At 46.2% G+C, this 18,197-nt stretch overlaps 1 protein-coding gene and 1 long non-coding RNA gene across 7 annotated transcripts in view; one reads left to right on the forward strand and one right to left on the reverse strand.

Moving 5' to 3' along the window:
• Window positions 1-8,052, forward strand: part of LOC114227423 (uncharacterized) — a 36,439-nt gene extending 28,387 nt beyond the window's left edge. For 2 of the 3 annotated variants that reach the window (XR_008558321.1, XR_003613467.2), the window contains exons 2-3: window positions 1,265-1,547; window positions 7,402-8,052. This is a non-coding gene — a long non-coding RNA (uncharacterized LOC114227423). The remainder of the gene's footprint in view (window positions 1-1,264; window positions 1,548-7,401) is intronic. The other variant, XR_008558322.1, reaches the window with a different exon arrangement.
• The window catches only part of FANCC (FA complementation group C), a 175,844-nt gene that overhangs the window by 12,260 nt on the left and 145,387 nt on the right, over window positions 1-18,197 (reverse strand). For all 4 annotated transcript variants that reach the window (XM_054727385.1, XM_054727386.1, XM_054727384.1 and 1 more), the window contains exons 9-11: window positions 9,128-9,180; window positions 7,381-7,480; window positions 2,131-2,206 (exon numbers count right to left, since the gene is read on the reverse strand). In XM_054727385.1, the coding sequence (XP_054583360.1) occupies window positions 2,131-2,206; window positions 7,381-7,480; window positions 9,128-9,180 (229 nt within the window). The remainder of the gene's footprint in view (window positions 1-2,130; window positions 2,207-7,380; window positions 7,481-9,127; window positions 9,181-18,197) is intronic.

Raw genomic sequence — 18,197 nt, forward strand, 5'->3', positions numbered from 1 at the left:
GTGCAGGAACAATTAACATGATAAGGAATTTGTGGCATCTGTCCTGGCGCCCACAACATTTGGTTGTGCCCCAGGGGCTCCAGAAAAGGGAAGTTACAAGTTACCCAGACATTTCAAGGGCATGCTATCATAGATGCAAAAAGACAGGTGGGCTCAGTTCAGGTAAAGGTTGACCTGGTCAGTGAAGATACCGGCCTAGGAGGTAACTACCCACCATAACTGCTTTTAGTTCACGTTTAATTTCAGACCATCCTTTGTGGTTACTTTAGGTCTCTGAGTTTGCAAGACCGCCATGCAGGCCTCCCCTGAGCTTGTCAGGTCAGCATGTGGCCCCTTTTGTCCACAATAGTAAAGAAAAGGCCAGGAAAATATATACAAACAAATGCCTTTTCTTGAATTAGCTTTTCTGGTTTCACAATCATCCTGTGATTTTAAACACAACTGAGTCGGTATGTATCTGCAGTTTGAAACATCTGAAAAAGGTTACCATATTTGCATGTAGTTCAAGATTCTATAAGTAAATACACAAGGAAGATAACGTAAGTAACAGTAACCACTGCTACTCCACAAATGTTACGGATTAAAGGCTCATGAATTCTCTCCCTCCCTCCTCTGAACTCCCTACTCCGATGTGCAGCCTTTGACGGCGTTTTCATTGTCTTCCTGTATTAGTTGTTTAGGTACTTACTTTATGTCCCCTCAGCTTACAGCTTTATGTCCCCTCAACTTACAGCTTTATGTCCCCTCAGCTTACAGCTCCTGGAGAGTCAGGGCTCATCAGTGATCCATCTTGTATGCCCCACAGCACTTTACAGTGGGCGTAAAATCAATTTCTGACGAATAGAAGATTCTCTATTATTAAAAACACTTCAATTTGTGAACATAGCACTGTTGTTGTTTTTTCTAAAATATGCAGAAAACTGTTCTAGAAACTAGCATAGGAGGCTCTTGTACTTCTGCCTGAATTTACTTATTTTGGAAACCCCTGGGACTAGATAAAAAGTAAAATGATGGACACATACTTAGGTGGGTGCAGGAACCAAGGAAAAGGTGAGGCTGGGTCCAGGCCCGTGTACCGCCTGGATCGTTGGCTTACAGGTTCCCTACTTAAAACGAACAACTCCAATTCCGTTCCTGGAGCTCACGGGCTTCTCACACAGGCGGCCTCAGGCTGTGGAGATCTGACTAGCTGTGAGGTGTAGCCTGGAAGGTGAATTACTGACTTTTCTGTCTTGTTATTCGTCTTCCCATCATGTTTCCACAGGTTACATTTCACAAAACTGTTGCCCAGAGATCCGGCAGGCCCATCACCACCTCCACCTCCAGCCTCTGAGAAGACAGAGTTGGATGGGTCACCTCGGATGAGAATCTACATCTTTTAGAAAAAGGGAAGAGGAAGCCCGATTTTATAAAATGCTGTGAAACTCTGGACCATCTGCTGTCCTTGATGAATGTGCTTACCAAGTCTCAGGGAAAGGCAAGTGGAAAGGGCATGAAAGGCAGCGTTACCGGTTCCTTTGTTCTCCGTCCTCTCCCTCCACTGGCAGGTGAGATGCCTCCCGACAGCTGCGGTCACGCGGTCTGTGCCGCCCCTCCCTGGGACTTCAGGCTTTACTCTCCCTGAAATGTTCCCTAACACGAGCTCACAGGCGCCTTAGGGACCAACGCCACTTGACTTACGGCCGGAACTCACTTCCCCCGCTGGCGAGGCCTCTGGGAGGGAGTCAGAGAAGGCTGTGGGCTGACACTCCCCGAATTCCTCCCAGGCCTTCCCTGGCGTGGTTAGGAGACATTTCCCCCAAACTTCCTTGGCTTCATTCATCCTTTTATCTTTCCTTTTCCAACAAGGGGGATGGAGCAGAAAGAACGAAATACAAATAAACGCACTGTTGTATTCTAACTCAGCCAAGTCTTAGCCGGTCCTGGCATCTAGGTGGGCGTGGCTGGCACCAGAGGACTGTGGTATCCGGGGCAGACCATCCAAACTTAACAAGAGGCCTTTTTCGCACGCTGTTTTCTTTCTTTTGGAAAATGATCCTAACAGGGTCTTGTGCTGAGATGAGGGTCCCTCTCCCTGGTTTCCTAGGGAGCAAGGGGAGGGAGAGGGGCCCTCGGGAACCCACATCATACCTTTCGGGTGTTGGACTAGCGCCATGACCAGAGACGGAGGAGCGTAAGGAAAGTAGGTCTTGAGTGCAAACTTCAGCTGCAATAGAATAAAAAATTCAAAACCGCATGAACACCAGGATTGGAAGGAGTGTTAAGAAAATATAAATGCTCACATCCTCTGCCCAAAGTCTTTCTGTGTACTAATGTGGTCAAAATGTTTTTCTTTTATTAAAAAAAAAAAAAAAAAAAAAAAAGCTTCCAGCAATCTTGTAAATATATTCCAGAAAAATCAACCTTTTCCAGAAGCATCTGGGACTTAAGGAACATAAGTTCTGCTCCTGGTGTCTTTATGTAAGTTCTTTTCCGCACATGGGCCTGATCACACACAGGAATCTTCTATTCAAGTGCGAGTCTCCAAGGCAGTCGGGACGGTGTTCCACCACCGCCAGGCCACGCGCGGCCGCGGCCTCTGTCCGCGGAGGCTCAGAAGCCCTGCGAGACCTGTAGAAAGTGCAGGTGAAATCTAGAAGCAGTGACGTGCACGGGCTTTAAGGGTACGAAGTGACCAGCTTGGGTCAACGTGTGGACCCCTGTGACCACCACTCCCAGGGGGACCCGACATCCCTGTCCCCAACGGTGCCCTGTGGCTGTGACCGGCAACTTCCGCCGGCCCTCCCACCAACACCGAGTTCAACGAGAGATTCGTTTTGCTTATTCTTGAATTTCATATAAACAGAATCATAATAATATATATTCTTTTGTGTCTGGCTTCTTTGGCTCAACATGTCTTTTTGAGGTTCATCCATGTTATTGTGTAAGTAGTTCATTATGTTTTTATTGCTTAGAAATAGTCATTGTATGAATATGCCATAATCTGTTTATTCATTCTCCTATTGCTGGGCATGTGGGTTGTTTCCAGTTTGGAACTATTATGAATAAAGTTGTGATTTACATTCATATTTATGTCTTTCTGTGTACAAGGGCTTTCATTTTGTTGGGTAAATACTACAGGAGTGGAATTACTGGGCCACAGAGTAGATGCCATTTAAGTTTATAAGAAACTGCCATACAATTTCCCCAGTGGCTGCACTATGCCGCGCCCCCCCCCCCCCCCCCAAGCAGTTTATGAGAACTTCGCTGCCCCATTCCCTCCCGATACTTGCCATTGGCTACTGAGTCGGGCAGGAGGCAACCAATTGATGTGTCTCTCTCACATCAATGTTTCTCTCTCTCTCCCCCTCCCTTCCACTCTCTCTAAAAATCAATGGGGAAATCTGCTCAGGTGAGGAGTAACAACAACAACAACAACAAAACAAATATTTCCCCCGAGTTTATGCTTTCGCGTGTGGGCGATAGCCCGGTACATTAGTAGACCCTGCCACTACTAGATCCAGAACCTGAACAGATTTGCTGTGTGCACCGAGCTTGATTCAAGCACAGAGAGGAGAAGCAGCGAAACAAACATGCCCGACAATGAGAAGAAGGGGTTAGTGGGTTTCTTACCAACTGCTGGGGGCGAGGAGTGCGAGTGATCTGGAGTCCCTACAGAAGCAGGCCTTTGTGTCCCTCACAACCAGCACTTCTGCTCCTCAGTGGAACCCGAGACTGTGCAGAGCACACTGGAAGAGAAACCGAGGTCTGGAAGCCACCGAAAGCCCGCACCCGGAAAGGGCTGCCCTGCGGCATCCCCGTGGGGCACAGAGCAGCACCCGCCCGCCCGCCCATCCTTCAGAAAGCCACCCTGGTAACAGCCGAGTGAAAAATGCAAAGCTCCAAAGACTGCACAGCAGCTACTCCGGTTTGCTGGTGGTTTTATAAAGTACAACAACAAGCACAAGTAAAGAAAACACGGTTTAGGGGATCATATCTATGTGGCCAGACTATTTTCAGAAAAGGCAAAGGAATGATAAAGATAAATTCAAGACAGTGGGTCCCTGGGGGGAGACGGCAGGGCAATCGGCTAGAGCAGCGGTCACCAACCGGCGGTCTGTGTCTGAAAGGTTGGCGACGCTGGGCTAGAGGAGGAGCACAGGACACGGCTGATTCCGATGAATCCAGGTCTTGTTTGGGTGTCAGGTCCACAGACACTCATTTTATTAAGAATGAATACGTGAATGAGCAAAGAGAACACAGAGAGAAAAGAAGGTGATGCATGGAACACCCAGGACAAAGGATACTATGCATCAAGGATCATGATTAATCTAAAAATGGACACGCAAGAAGGCAGGGCATCCATGATGATAATGGCCATCAATAAGAAAGGCAGGCACTCAGGAACAGCCTAGGAAGAGAAATGATATAACATACGTATATGCAGCCATTTGCAAAGGTAAGAGGTCATTGTCCTCTTACTCCGAGTCAAAGGTGAGGGTGATGAATTCCTGTCTTTTTGGTCCCTGCCCTGCTCCACTAGGATGCACCACCAGATACATGTAAGCTGGTCAGGGTGCTGTTCTAAATTAAAAGTGACAGAAATAAAACAAACCATCTTAAAATTGGTATGGAACCTCAAAAGACCCTAAATAGCCAAAGCAATCTTGAGAAAAAACAACGAAGCAAGAGTTATCATACTCCCTGACTTCAAACTTGATTATAAAGCTATAGTGATCTCAACAGTATGGAACTGGCATAAAAACAGACACACAGATCAATGTAACAGAATGAAGATCCCAGAAATAAACACACGCATATAAGGTCAATTAATTGACAGCAAAGGAGCCATGAAAAGAAAATGTGGAAAGGACAGTCTCCAATAAATGGTGCTGGGAAAACTGAGCAGCCATATGCAAAAGGATGAAGCTGGACCACTATTCTACACACAAATATTAACTCAAAATAGATCTGGCTCCAAAAACACAGGGAACAAAAGCAAAAATAAACAAGTGGGACTACATCAAACTACAACACTGCTACAGAGCAAAATGCTTCTACACCATCAACGAAGTGAAAAGGCCGCCTACTGAAATGGGAGAAACTATCTGCAAAACATATATCTGATAAGGAATTAACATCCCAAATACATGAAGAACTGATACAACTCAATAGAAAAAACCCTCAAACAATCTGATTAAAAAATGGACAGAGTAACTGAATAGACATTTTCCCAAAGAAAACATGCTGATGCAAACAGGTACATGAAAAGAGGTTCAGCATCATTAGTCATTAGGGAAATGCAAATCAAACCGCAATGAGATATCCCCTCATACCTGTTAGAATTTCTATCATAAAAAAGACAAGAAATAACAAATATTGGCAAGGATGTAGAGAAAAGGGAATCCTTACACACTGTTAGTGGGAATTGGTGCAGCTTCTATGGAAAACAGTACGGAGGTTCCTCAAAGAGTTAAAAATACAATTACCATATGATCCAGCAATCCCACTCCTGGGTATTTATCTGACAAAAATGAAAACACTAATTAAAAAAGACATATGCACCCCCCATGTCCATGGCAGCATTATTTGAAATATCTAAGATATGGAAACAACCTAAGTGCCCATCAGTGGATGAATGGATAAAGAAAAGGTGGTCTGTGTGTGTGTACAGGATGGAGTATTATTCAGCCATTAAAAGTGAAATTCTGCCATTTGTGACAACATGGGTGACCCTGGAGGGTATTATGCTCAGTGAAATGGTCAGATGGAGAAAGACAAATGCCATATGTGCAATTAGGAAAGGAAGGGGAAGGGAAGGGGAAGGGAAGGGGAAAGGACTGACCAAGCTCACAGATGAAGAGAACAGACTGGTGGTTAACAGAGGTGGGGACAGGGGGTGGGGAATCAGTAAAGGGAGTCAAAGGGTACAAACTTCCAGCTACAAAGTCGGTCAGTCCCGGGATGCACCGCGCAGGTGGAATATACTAGCACAGTTTACAATACTATGTTGCTTATTTGAAAACTGCTGAGACTGTAGATCTTAAAAGTTCTCATCACAAGGAAATGTGTAAGTATATTTGGTGACATGTTACCCACACTTATTGCGAGATCATCTCACAGAATATACAAATATTTCATTATTATGTTTTATACCTGCAACTAGTAGAATATGTCAATTAAACCTCAATAAAAAAGAAAGAAAAATAAATTAATTAAAAGCAACTGCAAGTCGAGTCCAAATCTGTAGCGCCCAGGCCAGCACTCAGGAGGAGCAAAGCTGATCAGAAAACGGGACTCGCACTAACACGACAGAGCAACACGTCTCTCAGTCTCGCCCCCACCGAGGTTGCTCCACGAGGCGAGGGAGGTTTCCTAGCGGCTGGTCCCTAGCTGGGAAGTGACAGAATGTGCCCGGAGGATAGAAGGTATTTACAGTTATGCCTCAAAGTAAGTACGAGGGCCAGCCAGTCAGTGCCTTTCCGCAGACCTCCCGAATTCCAAGCCGGGCCCCAAGGACAAGGCTGTTTGCTACCGTCTAGCTAACTTGAGACGATGGGAAAAGATACATCATAAGCAGGTGTCATTGCCTTAAACAACAGTGATAACCCTGAGCGGTTCTTTGGTGTAGACCGCCCGGACTCCAGCAGAGCTGAGCACCACCCGCTGTCCCAGGTCCAAGCGCTGGAAGCATCAGAGACCGGAGGCCTCCCTCTGGGAAGCAGGGCCCAGGCCCTTGAGCAGGCGGAGCACCGCACAGAAGGACGGGCTGGGTGAGATGCCCAGAGACAAGCGCCCTCGGGCGGGAAGGGCCCTGTTTCCAGGGTCACTCACTGGCCAGCGGTCCTGGCCTCTGTGGATGGAGCCCTACAGAGCAGGTCTCCCTGCAGGCCTGGGCCGGCCTCCTTGCTGATGGTGTCAACTCCCACCCCTTAGTCACGGCCATTTCTAGCTCCTTCTCTACAATTATTCAACTCTCCCCTTATCATCCTCACTATTTCCTTTCTCTCTTGGAATCCAATTCACACTTGGTCTCAGTGAATGGAAACGCTAATAGTTAGAATGTCCAGAGTTGCTTTGTAGTAAGTGGCATTCCTTCTTAGCACATGCCGTACAGACCCCAGAACGCCTCTCGCCGGCCTGGGAGGGGCGGGCAGGCAGCTCGCGCAGGGCGGCGTGGCGGGGCTCTGCCACACCCGTGGGCACAGGCCCGACGGGAACTCCCTTGTTACTTGCAAGTGAAACAGTGTCACCTTTGCTGGGGCACACATGCGAAGCTTCCTTTGTGAGCACGCAGTCTATCAGTCCCTGGAAACTAAATGCTCCTTCCCGGTGACTAGCACCCTCCTCGGGGCAGCCGCCCTGTCTGGGTAAGTGAATAATCTGTGCAGTTTAACGAACCTGGCTGTCTTCTCTTCCCAGAGCTTCTACAAAGCAGCACGTGAACACTTGAAGGGTGGCCAGCACTTCTGGGGCTCCGTCGGTTTCCAGGAGCGCGTACCTGAGCGGGCAGTGGGGGGCACAAGGCACTGAATGATGATCTGCTAACACGTGAGCCTGAACTGTGCAGGGGGCGTGGAGACACTTCTGCCGGGCGGCAGTGCCTGTGGCAGCAGGGAGATCTCTCCCCCTTTTCTAAAGACTCTACAACGGGAGCGCAGCGCTCTCCGCCTGCACTGACATCGTTAACCTGCACATCCTTTGCACACAGGCCTGGGGGCGCTTTGCAAGCATGCGCACACTGAATGCCCAGACACGCAGCAGCAGCTGACCTTTTGCTTTTTCAAGAGGGAAATGGCTCCATCAAATCCACCCACCAAAGTGGCGGAAGACTGCGTGGAGCTGGTTTCTTTCCATACAACCGACTTTTCTTACGTGTAAACAGAAAAGCAGCTCAACTTTATTTTGAGCTGAGAAAAGTGCTACGAGTATTTATTTAAACTCTGCTGGCTTTAAACTAAGAACAGCGTCCAGGGTGGAGGGAGGACGGAGCGGGCTGGAAGAGGTTAATGGGGGAAAGGAGAACCTATGTAATCCTTTCAACAATAAAGACTAAAAGAAAATAAAAACAATAAAAACAGCGTCCTGACTCATTTCTATGCGCATTTAGCTTACAGTTGGTATGTTTCGAGACCCGCCCACGTGCTGGGTTGTTTGCTGCTGTGAACATTCCTTTCCCAGGCCTGCTGCTCCGCGGCCGAGTGTGCGGGTGGGAAGGCGGGCAGGCACCTGGGCCAGCAGCCCCGTGGAAGCTGGAGACCCTTCCCCGAGACAAGCTCCCAGAGAGGCCGCTCCCACGGCTGTCAGCACCCCTAACCTTTTCCGCGTCCCGCGCGGAAAGAGAGATGAACGAACCTGTTCTAAGTGGAGGCGGCCAGGGATTGAGAAATAATAAAGAAAACAAGACGCAGAAATAGATTCATGAAGCTGGTGCTGGGTGGGACGCCATCTTTCCTCTCTCGTGGAGAGGCAGCATGAGGACGACCCTGAGCCACCCAGCAGGTTTATTTTATCTCCCAAAATCCAGGAAGTAACACCAAAACTTAGGATCAAAGGAGCTTATTTGCATTCTTAACTAGGCCCCAGCGTTACTGGATTTACATATCTAGACCCGCCCCTGCTGACACCTGGGCTGCTATGAAGTCAGAACTGATTAACATGTCCAGCCTCATTGGGGAAGCATGTTCGGCTGACGATAATTAAGGAAATGCCCAGGTGCCTCCCAGGCGGCCCTCTACAAACTCTGTTCAAGAAGCATTATTTACTTATTCTTCTTGTTTTTCCGTAGCTTAAAAAAATCCTTTAAAAAGATTGGTCAGCCCTCGTGTGGTGAAGGGAGTACACTGCTACACTTTATTTTGAGCAGAGAAAAGTGCTACAAGTATTTACTTAAAATCTAGTTCAACTCTTTTCTACCATTATTATTAGAATTTGAAAAGGGTAAATAAAGAAAATTATCTTAATTCTTAAGCATTGGCTTTTAAGTTTACACTGACATTTGGGTTTTACCAAAAAGCTCAGAGGGTAAGATGGGATCAGAAACTAATTCCCCATGACACACCCAGAGACCACCACAGGAAGTTTTTATTTCTATTTGGAAATTGAGCATTTTTAAAACAATTATTAGCAGAAATAGTGCAACATTTACCTGAACATTTCATCAACAATTCTGAAGATGGCAGGGTGGCAGGCTGCTTCAGGCTGGAGGAAAGACCAGGAGACAGTAAAACATCAGAAGCATCATCAGTAACGTCTAGCTATTATGGTGCACAGCTCAGGCAAAGGAGTTGTTGGAACTGCTGGTGCCTAAAAATGGGCCCAGTCCTTTGGGTTAGAAGAAACGGACAAAACGCTGCACACAAATTCAAACAGTGGTTCTCCTTGGCAAGGGGTTACAGGCATGCTTTACTTTCGCTTCAGGTTCAGGTGTGTCCCACGTTTTCTACAATAAGCCCCTGTGACCCAGAAGAAAGGAGCCAGTCGGGCGGACAAATGTAAATCTCTTTCTGCCAGCACGCTGCAGTGAGGACACGGAGCGGCCTGTGCAGCCAGTGTTGGTAACGTGTCTGACCTCCCATGGCCGAGAAGACCGCCAGGTCAGGCCTGGGCGGGCTCTTCCTGTCCCCGGCTATTAGGTGCTGAGGTCATCATGGTTTCAGACCGAGGAACGCAGTGACCACTGCCATGATGGACTAAGTAATGTCACAGCCAGTGCACCATGAATTCAGCAGTTTAAATTATTTAGGATGAAAAGAGGGTTAGTACAAAATTTAACATACCATCATCTCAAAGACGGAAGTGATCTAATTTATTCCCTAAATATTTTTGTGACAGGTTTTGATGGTTTAAACGTGCAGAGGCCAACTGCAGTGGCCCAGGTTTGGCGTTAGCAGGCCTGACCCAGGTCCTGTGTCTTCCTGGGCAGACATCAAAGCATGAGATTAGGCCAGATGAAAATGTCATTTGTGTTCTTAATCAGGTATTTTGTAGTAGCACCCAAGTGTTAGTGGGTTAGGCTCTATAGGGAATTTCTTGGCGTCACAGTATGCTTGATACGACTAATTTTGGGAAACATCTCTTTTCATACCCCCACCTGCCCCAACAAGAAAGAAAAAAAAAAAAAAAGGGTGTGCTCCGTCCCTCAGGTTTTCTGATCACGCTGAGGAGAGGAGAGTGCCTATCCCCACAGACTTGCTTTCTCACTGTGGGTTCTGCGCAGGCGTTTGGAGTTGCAACATTGAATGTGTGCCATCTAGTGTTCTCACACCGCCACTACAGGCTGCCACAGAAGGCCCGGGCAAGAGCATCCCCACTTGTTAAAGTGACGGATGATTCCCTTTTAATTATTTAAAGGGATTTGGGATTTGTAAATTATAAATCTCTACTCTTTAGCAGAGAACCCATGCTCCATAATCCTCCACTGATGTGCATTCTAAAAGAAACCAACTAAAAATGCTCACAGATACATCCATTATGCACTCGAGAACTAGCTGGCCAGAACCATGGCTCAACAGAAGAGAGGCGGTTATTTCTTGGCTTTGATCTCAGTTAATCGCCCTGCTTCTCAGCTTCACTGTAAATAATAACAGTTACTAACAGGTTACTGGATATATGCCCAGAAAATATCATAAAAGTTTCTATGTATTCATAATGGAAAAATCAAACAAGAAGGAAAAAGCAAAGTGCACGTCTGGAAGAAAAGTGATTCATCAAATTTGCCAGAACAGCTTTTCGGATTCGTATACAGACCACAAGCCTCCTGAACACAAGTGCCTAAGATGAAGCGCCACTGCCACGTGCCCACAGGCAGGCAGGCCTGAGAATGCTCCGCTGGAAAACCAAACGAAAGTGGTAGAATAGCACCATTCCTGCTGCTCTAGAGCCCTAACCGGTCTAACCACTCCAGAGCCGCTCTATAGATGTGATGCCAGTAGGAACTGTTGGATACTAATTACCAGCTTTCCAAATGGCAAAGGAAGGATGACCCCGGGTGTAGAACAGGACTGCCACGAAAATCTAAGGGAGAAGCAAGAAAGTTCTAACTCAATCCATTAAAAGAAGATTAGAGTGTGGACCTACGTTTCCTTTATGCAATGTTTTCTAGCAAAACAGCTTAATTAGTCCAATGTCCTAAATGTCCCCAGGCTGTGTGGAACCTGCCTGCTCACTCCACCCCAGTGCACCTGCCTCTTCACTTTCTTGCTGTCCAAGTATTTTGGATCTTTGGTTGCTCGCAACCTGCTGCCACAACCTGTTTACTTTCTAAAATGGGTGAGATGCCAGGGGGCAGGGCACTCTGCTGACACAGCAGTGGCAGAAATTGCTATTTTGAAACCAGTCTCCCAGAGCTGTGAACAGCTTTTCCTCATCCACGGCCTTTACTGACGGCTTTTAGAATGAGACTCTTCACACTTCCCGCGCACATAATTTCAGGGTCACCGAGTCCCCTCATAAGCCCAGCATGCTCACAGGCCAGGCTTGCGTTCCAGTGACATCAAATCACAAAAGTGAACCTAAGCTGCTTTTCTTACCAAGGGAACCCTCCCAACAGAATTAAAGTCTTAATGTGTGTTTCCTTGGGAGCCCTAACTTCCCCCTGAACCCTTACAGCATCCTGTGGGGGAGAGGCAAACCTTTAACCCCCTGTGTCCTGTCTGATTGCTAAAATGGGACCCCTCAGTAACACCTACAAGCCACGTGCAGCCAGAGCCCCAGAGCCCAGCTCTGAACCTCACAACCCAGGCTCTCGTCTTTCCTAAAAACGAGGAAGAAAGAGAACTTCCTTGGAGTCCATCTGTTGGCATGTTCTTCTCCGGCCTACCACAGCCGCGCCTTCAGCTCTTCTCTTCTCCATCAGACCTAGCGACTCCCAAGATGACTTCAAGGCTGGGAAACGATGTCACCAGGAGGCCATCAATAACACGAGGTTTGCCCTTCTCCCGCCTCCTCTCACTGCCCCGGTCCTTTCACTCAACTTCCGGGGACGAACAGACAAGGATGATGGGGAGCTCTGGACACCGGCTTCCTTTCCTCATGAACCAGCTCTTCTGTGGGGTGTGCACCCCTTCTTATCTCCCACAGCTCCCAGAACTGCACTGTCTACCTTCTCTCTGCCCATACCTCCCACCTCAACAAAGCAAGGAAGGACAAAGTCAGCACAGAAGAGATGCACAGAGGCCGAGAGGCCGTGCCCGCGGGGCCTGGGACCTGGGCCGAGGGGAGGGAGAGGCCAGCAGTCACTCTGGACAGTGAGCTGTACAAAGAACGCCAGTGCTCGCTCTCTGCCCTCAGTGTCCACCGTTATTTTCATCCTGGCTCATCGATGATTACTACAAGCCACTTGCCACTTACAGGGGCTGAGAACACGAAAGAGCAGAATTATCAGGAAGAAATCTTGCTTTCTGTCATTTTCTGATTGTGTGTGTGCGCAAGAGAAAGAGTATGGGTGGGGCAGGGGAAGGGAATACACACGAGAGGGAAATTTTACTGTGATTTGATGTCATTCACAGACAAAGCCGAGTGCCTCTTATAAAGGATAAAGTCAGCAAGGAAATGAAGCCCTGGCCTGTAGCAGTGGTTACATGGCCCTCACATGGAAGGTTCTCAGGTTCGATTCCTGGTCAAGGGCATGTACCTCAGTTGCAGGTTTGTTCCCTGGCCCTGGTTGGGGCGTGTGCAGGAGGCAACCAATTGGTGTGTCTCTTTCACATTGATGTCTCCCCCTCCCTTCCATTCTCCCTAAAAGTCAATGGGAAAAAATATCCTTGGGTGAGGATTAACAACAACAACAAAAAATTCTAAAGCCTTTTCATTGATCACCCCTCACAGACATTCTCTCCTAAGAAATGAAAAGGGCAAGTGCACACAAGAGATAAGAAGCTGAAGCTCAGGAGGCCTGGAAAGACCCTCTTTCATAGCCTATTTCAATGTGCTTTAGGTATTTAACTCAGGAGTGGTCTTTTCCCTAAGAATGACTGATTAGAAGCTTTCCCTCAGCTTACCCACCAACCAGCAATCCTGTCCCACTGTGTCACTGACTCTTTTGAGAGGTCCTTGTGTTAATATATGTATATAAATTAAAAGTGGTACCATAGTCATTAAAAAATACCTTTGCCCCTGGCTGGGTAGCTCAGTTGGTTAGCGCATCATCCTGATACACCAAGGTCGCAAGTTTGATCCCTGGTCAGGGTACATACAGAAATCAACCAATGAATGCATAAATACGTGGGACAAAAAGCCCATGTTTCTCTCTTTCTCTCTCTCTCTTCTCTCTCTCTCTCTTCCTTTTTCTCTGTAAAATTAACAAAAAAAACAAAACAAAAACAACTCTCTTCTTAAAAGAGGATTCTTCATAAGATTCAACAGTAAACCCCTTTATTGAGTTCAAAATAATTTGGTTTAAAAAATCTACTTAAAGAAAACCTTCACTTCTATCATGTAAAATATGATCTTTATAAATATGTATTTTTTTATTATGCCATTTTCTTCTTTTCTACTTTCAAAATACAGGGAACCTGGGTTCTGGAACTTAATTTGTTCTGGGAAAGGCTGTTTGAGAACCAATTTGTTCGAAAACGGAATCATTTTTTCCCATTAGAAATAATGTGAATTGAATTAATCGGTTCCAGACTCCCGAATGATTCCTTGTTTTTAACCGTTCTTATACTCAGTACATGTCTAATGTACTGTTTGATCTATAAATAAACACTTCTTTTGTTAAATGTATCGAACCGCCCCTACTGGCCTTAAACGAACCCCCCCAGCACTCGGGCCAGGGGTGTCTTTCGGGTCAGTATGCAGCATCTTTGCTGTTCACTTACCGCTGCCTCCGAAGTGCTGTCATTAGCTGACTGTTTTCCTTTATCCAAATCAACAACAGTTTCCAGCTCTTCAATGGCCTGTGATCACTGTGGCACCCTCAGCAACACTAGCACTCTTGCCGGCCTCTCTATGTTTTAAAATTGTGCTAACCATGGATTCCTCCAGCAACAAAAGCATTCTGTCCTTTATTTGTTGTCTGAGAGATGCTGAGGTATCAGCTTGAAAGGGCTGTCAGTTCGAAAACCAAAGTTTGGTTCGACAATGGAGACATTTTTTCTATGAACAACTTGGTTGAGAACTGAACTGTTCCAGATGGGAGAAGTTCGAGAAACGAGGTTTGACTGTACTAAACAGAAGACTATAAATATCCCTTTTACATTTTAGGATCTATTTTGTTTGAAAAGATTCAAGTTTCTTTCAATAAAGTTGAGATGGAAAAATATTCGTTCTTTGTAATCTTTACCAGATGTTGTTTATACTACAAGCAACTTTTTTCAGTACTCCGTAATACAATTATTGTTTAATTAGTGATAAATCTGTCATTTCTAGGCTTAAAGAAAAACCCCAAAAAGTTAACAAGTACCAAATGTACTTTTGTGTTTTAAATTTACCCGTGTTCTCTCAGAGCATTCAGACACAGGCATGCGTTCAGGATGCTCAACAAAACCCCTCAAGTCTGAAGTTCCTCTTCTGGCCTGGCCCAGTGGCCTCTGCCCAGTTAGCTAGTATAGCCTGAGGGGGCAGACAGCTCCACAGCCCCCTGCTGCTTCTCAGCTCGGCCTCTTAGTGGCAATGACCTCCCAGGTCGACCTCTGCCCTGTTTTTATTATTTATTTTTCAATTTTTCTCTCTCCCTTCATCTCTGGTTGAAAAGTCCTCCATCCCCAACAGTGAAAACAGAATTTGCAATCTGGGCCTTTTTCTTCACAGAAACAATGCTGGGGGATCTGGTGCCCCCCTGAGGTGGACACTGGGAAGTGCAACTACTGTGGGAGAAGCAGACACAAGCATAGGCCGCCACCGCCCTTCCCTATTTGACCACTGCTAAATTATCTACTTCAGCATTTCTTAAATTACATGCATCACATTAAAGAAGAAAAGAAATGTTTAAAAGACTGCTAATGAAAAAGCATGAAAAGAAAACCCTAGAGCATTCGTAACAATTACTCAAGCACAGACAACTGACATACCCCAGGATGTGGAGCTAAATTCAACATGATCTTTTATTAAAGGGGAATTGTGTTTGGAATTTTGTGTAAAGGGAGTTCTTTTTCTTTCTGAAGTGGCTCTCTGGAGAATGAAGACAAGAAGGTATCCTACCTCACATCAAGGCGTCATGTTCTTTTTATTTCTTAAGCTCTTATTAGATGAAGAACGAATCCCACCCCCACCCGCACCCCTACCCCAGTTTAATCGAGACATACTTGGGACAAAGAACTAATTTTAATTGAGTTGTGAAGACTTTCAGGTAGGATAGAATATGAGGACTATTTTTTTGTGAGGAGTATTATTTAATTTAAAATCTGAATAAACAAAAACAAAAACCACCCCTGCCTCCTTTTCCCCTCTCTACTCTCCTCAGACCCTGCACTCTGGTGGGCGAGTCTGTCCTGGGGAGGTGAGGGGCTGCTCCGCTCACCAGCTGAGGCAGGTGGTGTGTGAGGCCTGCCAGCGAGGAGCGGCCGGGAGGGCATGGAAACCAGGGTACCTCTCGGCCTTGGCGTGCAGCAGGGCAGCTAAGCACAGTGCCACCTGCTACTCAGCCAGCACTTCCCATTCAAATGTGGGGAATAAACAATAGCCTTTTTGGAAACCAGACGTCAAGAAGGCTGCGTAATTATCCAGTGACTTTCACTGCGTTTGGTGAAATCAGTCTTTAAGGTCAGGTCTGAAGCTATGCTTTATGGTCTTCCAGTGCCTGTTCTGTCACGGGAAACACAAGACCATTTGATTTTATTTCTTATTCTTTTAAAATATATATGTTTTGAGATCAGAGGACTTTAAAAAATACATACTTTGATTGATTTCAGATAGGAAAGACCATCTGCTTTTAAAAAGTGTCAGTCTGCACAGAAAATGACAAACTAAGTTTAACACCGTGATGTACTTAGGAGCCACAAATTGTGACAGGTGGACATGTACTTGGGGGCAGTCCAGCCAACGGAAGCCTAACAGTGAGTCTCAAAAGTAATTTTTATTTTATTTTAGAAGTCATATATGCGTATAAATATGCATTTAGAATTCAGGTGATATTCAATTAGTGCCTTATTATTCACAGTCTTAATGGAAAATATCAAGGTCTCCGAGTCCCTTAAAGGCCAAAGAACACTTGGGGAGATCATTTCACTTTGTACAAGCTGCACCGCACTTTTTTCCCCCCAACATTTGGCAGCTATAGAATTCCAGGGCTAACTCTGGATAGTCCCAAGAGAGGAACCTCATTAACAATGCTCCGTATAAAACGTGCGTTACGTGGACCATCACACTCTAATTACCCTCAGAGCCCAACTCTAATGTAATAGGCATCACGTTTCTTCCGGAGGGAAGCACAGCAGCCTGCGCTACCTGAGCCTTCCCGGCTCCGATACTGCTGCGCGGCCTGTCACCGCACCAAGATGCTGCGCGGCGCGGCGATAAATGATCCGATGATGCAATTAGGAAGCAAGTTCTTCAGGTTACCACCCTCCGAATCACTGTCACGTCACAGGCTTATTCCAGCCTGCTTGGTTTTCTGGCATTGCAGGCCAGGATGGCTGAGGAGAGAGCCCCCGCCAATCAGCTCTGTACTGCAATTGCCTCCTTGACCCACAAGGCACAGAGAGGTCACATCCTGCCAATGCCACAATAAATTAAGCCAAATAACACCCTCTGGAATTTCCCTTTAACCATAATGGGAGCTCTGAATCTCTACACATCATCCGATAAATGCTTCTGTACATCAACTGACTTCCCGGCTGCTGCAGTGGGGAAGATTATTTTAAGCTACAAACTGGAGACGGAAGGTTACACTATGCAGTGTGGAGTGGGAGTGCCTGCTTTCCCTCTCCCTCACTCGCAGCAGAGTCTGTGCGTGCGGAAGTGCTGCTCAGGCCTGATGGCCACAGGTGAGAGAAGCATGGAGCCGGTTCAGAGAATCACAAGGACCAACGAAAGGTACAGATTCAAACCAAATCAGAAAATTCATTGGAACTGGAATTTTTCTACAGAGAGAAGACAAGCAAATTTAATAAAGAACTTGAAAGCAAGGAAATGGCCACTGAAAAAGGACCAGAGAAAATTAAATTACAGAATGTTCATTTAAGTTAGAAATACAGAGATTTCCCGGATAATAAAGGTAGTGCTTGGAATGGGATGCTGGGGGCTTCTTAAAGCCTTTGTTTATTTTGAATTTTATTGTAATTATTTTTATATAAGGCACATTCTTATTTCTCACCTTAACATGCAACTCTTTTGAATGGTGAAATCCCTTAAAAAAACAATACCTCTGTTTGCGCTATCTCAGACTTTATTTTTTTAAGTCAAAGAGCTTGTTTTCTTTTTCTTTTTAAACATTTTTATAAAGAATAGTTTACTGATTTTTTCAAGAGAGAGGAGGAGCCCTAGCTGGTGTGGCTCAGTGGACAGAGCAATGGCCTGCAGACTGAAAGGTCCTGGGTTCGACTCCAGTCAAGGGCACATGCTGAGTTGTGGGCTTGACCCCCAGTAGGGAGCGTGAAAGAGGCAGCCAATCAATGATTCTCTCTCATCCATGTTTCTATCTCTCTCTCCCTCTTCTTTCTTCTCTGAAATCAATAAAAATATATTTTTAAAAAAGAGAGAGAGGAAGAAAGACAGAAATATCAATGAGAATGAATGGCTGCCTCCTGCATACCCTTTACCAGGGACTGAGCATGTGCTCTTGACCAGGAACTGAACTGGCAACCTCCTGGTGCACAGGACGAGGCCCAACCAGACGAGCTACACCAGCCAGGGCTCTCTCAGTCTTTATACCTATCTTCCTTCCTTCTCCCTCCCCACGCCCACCCCCCCGCCCCCATCAATCAATATAAGTTTCCAAATCAGTTGGACTCAATGGGGGCCACCTAACTTATGGATAAAAGCAGCACGGCTACTGATGACTGTAACACTGTCCACAGCCACCTGAGAGGTGAAGGCAGAGAGCCAAGGACATTGGACAAAGCTGAGCATGGACATGGGCAATCACACCCACCCACTGGCGGGAAGGACTGGGACCTAAAAGGAGCAATCAGATACAGGAAGAAGGCAGCTGATTCAATTATGATTCCCTTATGCAGCCTCCAATTTGAAAGACAAAGAAAGAAAGAAAACAGGATGTTCAAAATGTTTTAACAAAGAGAAAGTGCCTGAGAGATGGGCATTGCATGAACTTAGCTAAC

This window comes from Eptesicus fuscus, chromosome 15, assembly GCF_027574615.1.
Source record: "Eptesicus fuscus isolate TK198812 chromosome 15, DD_ASM_mEF_20220401, whole genome shotgun sequence".
NCBI classification, from domain to species: Eukaryota; Metazoa; Chordata; class Mammalia; order Chiroptera; family Vespertilionidae; genus Eptesicus; species Eptesicus fuscus.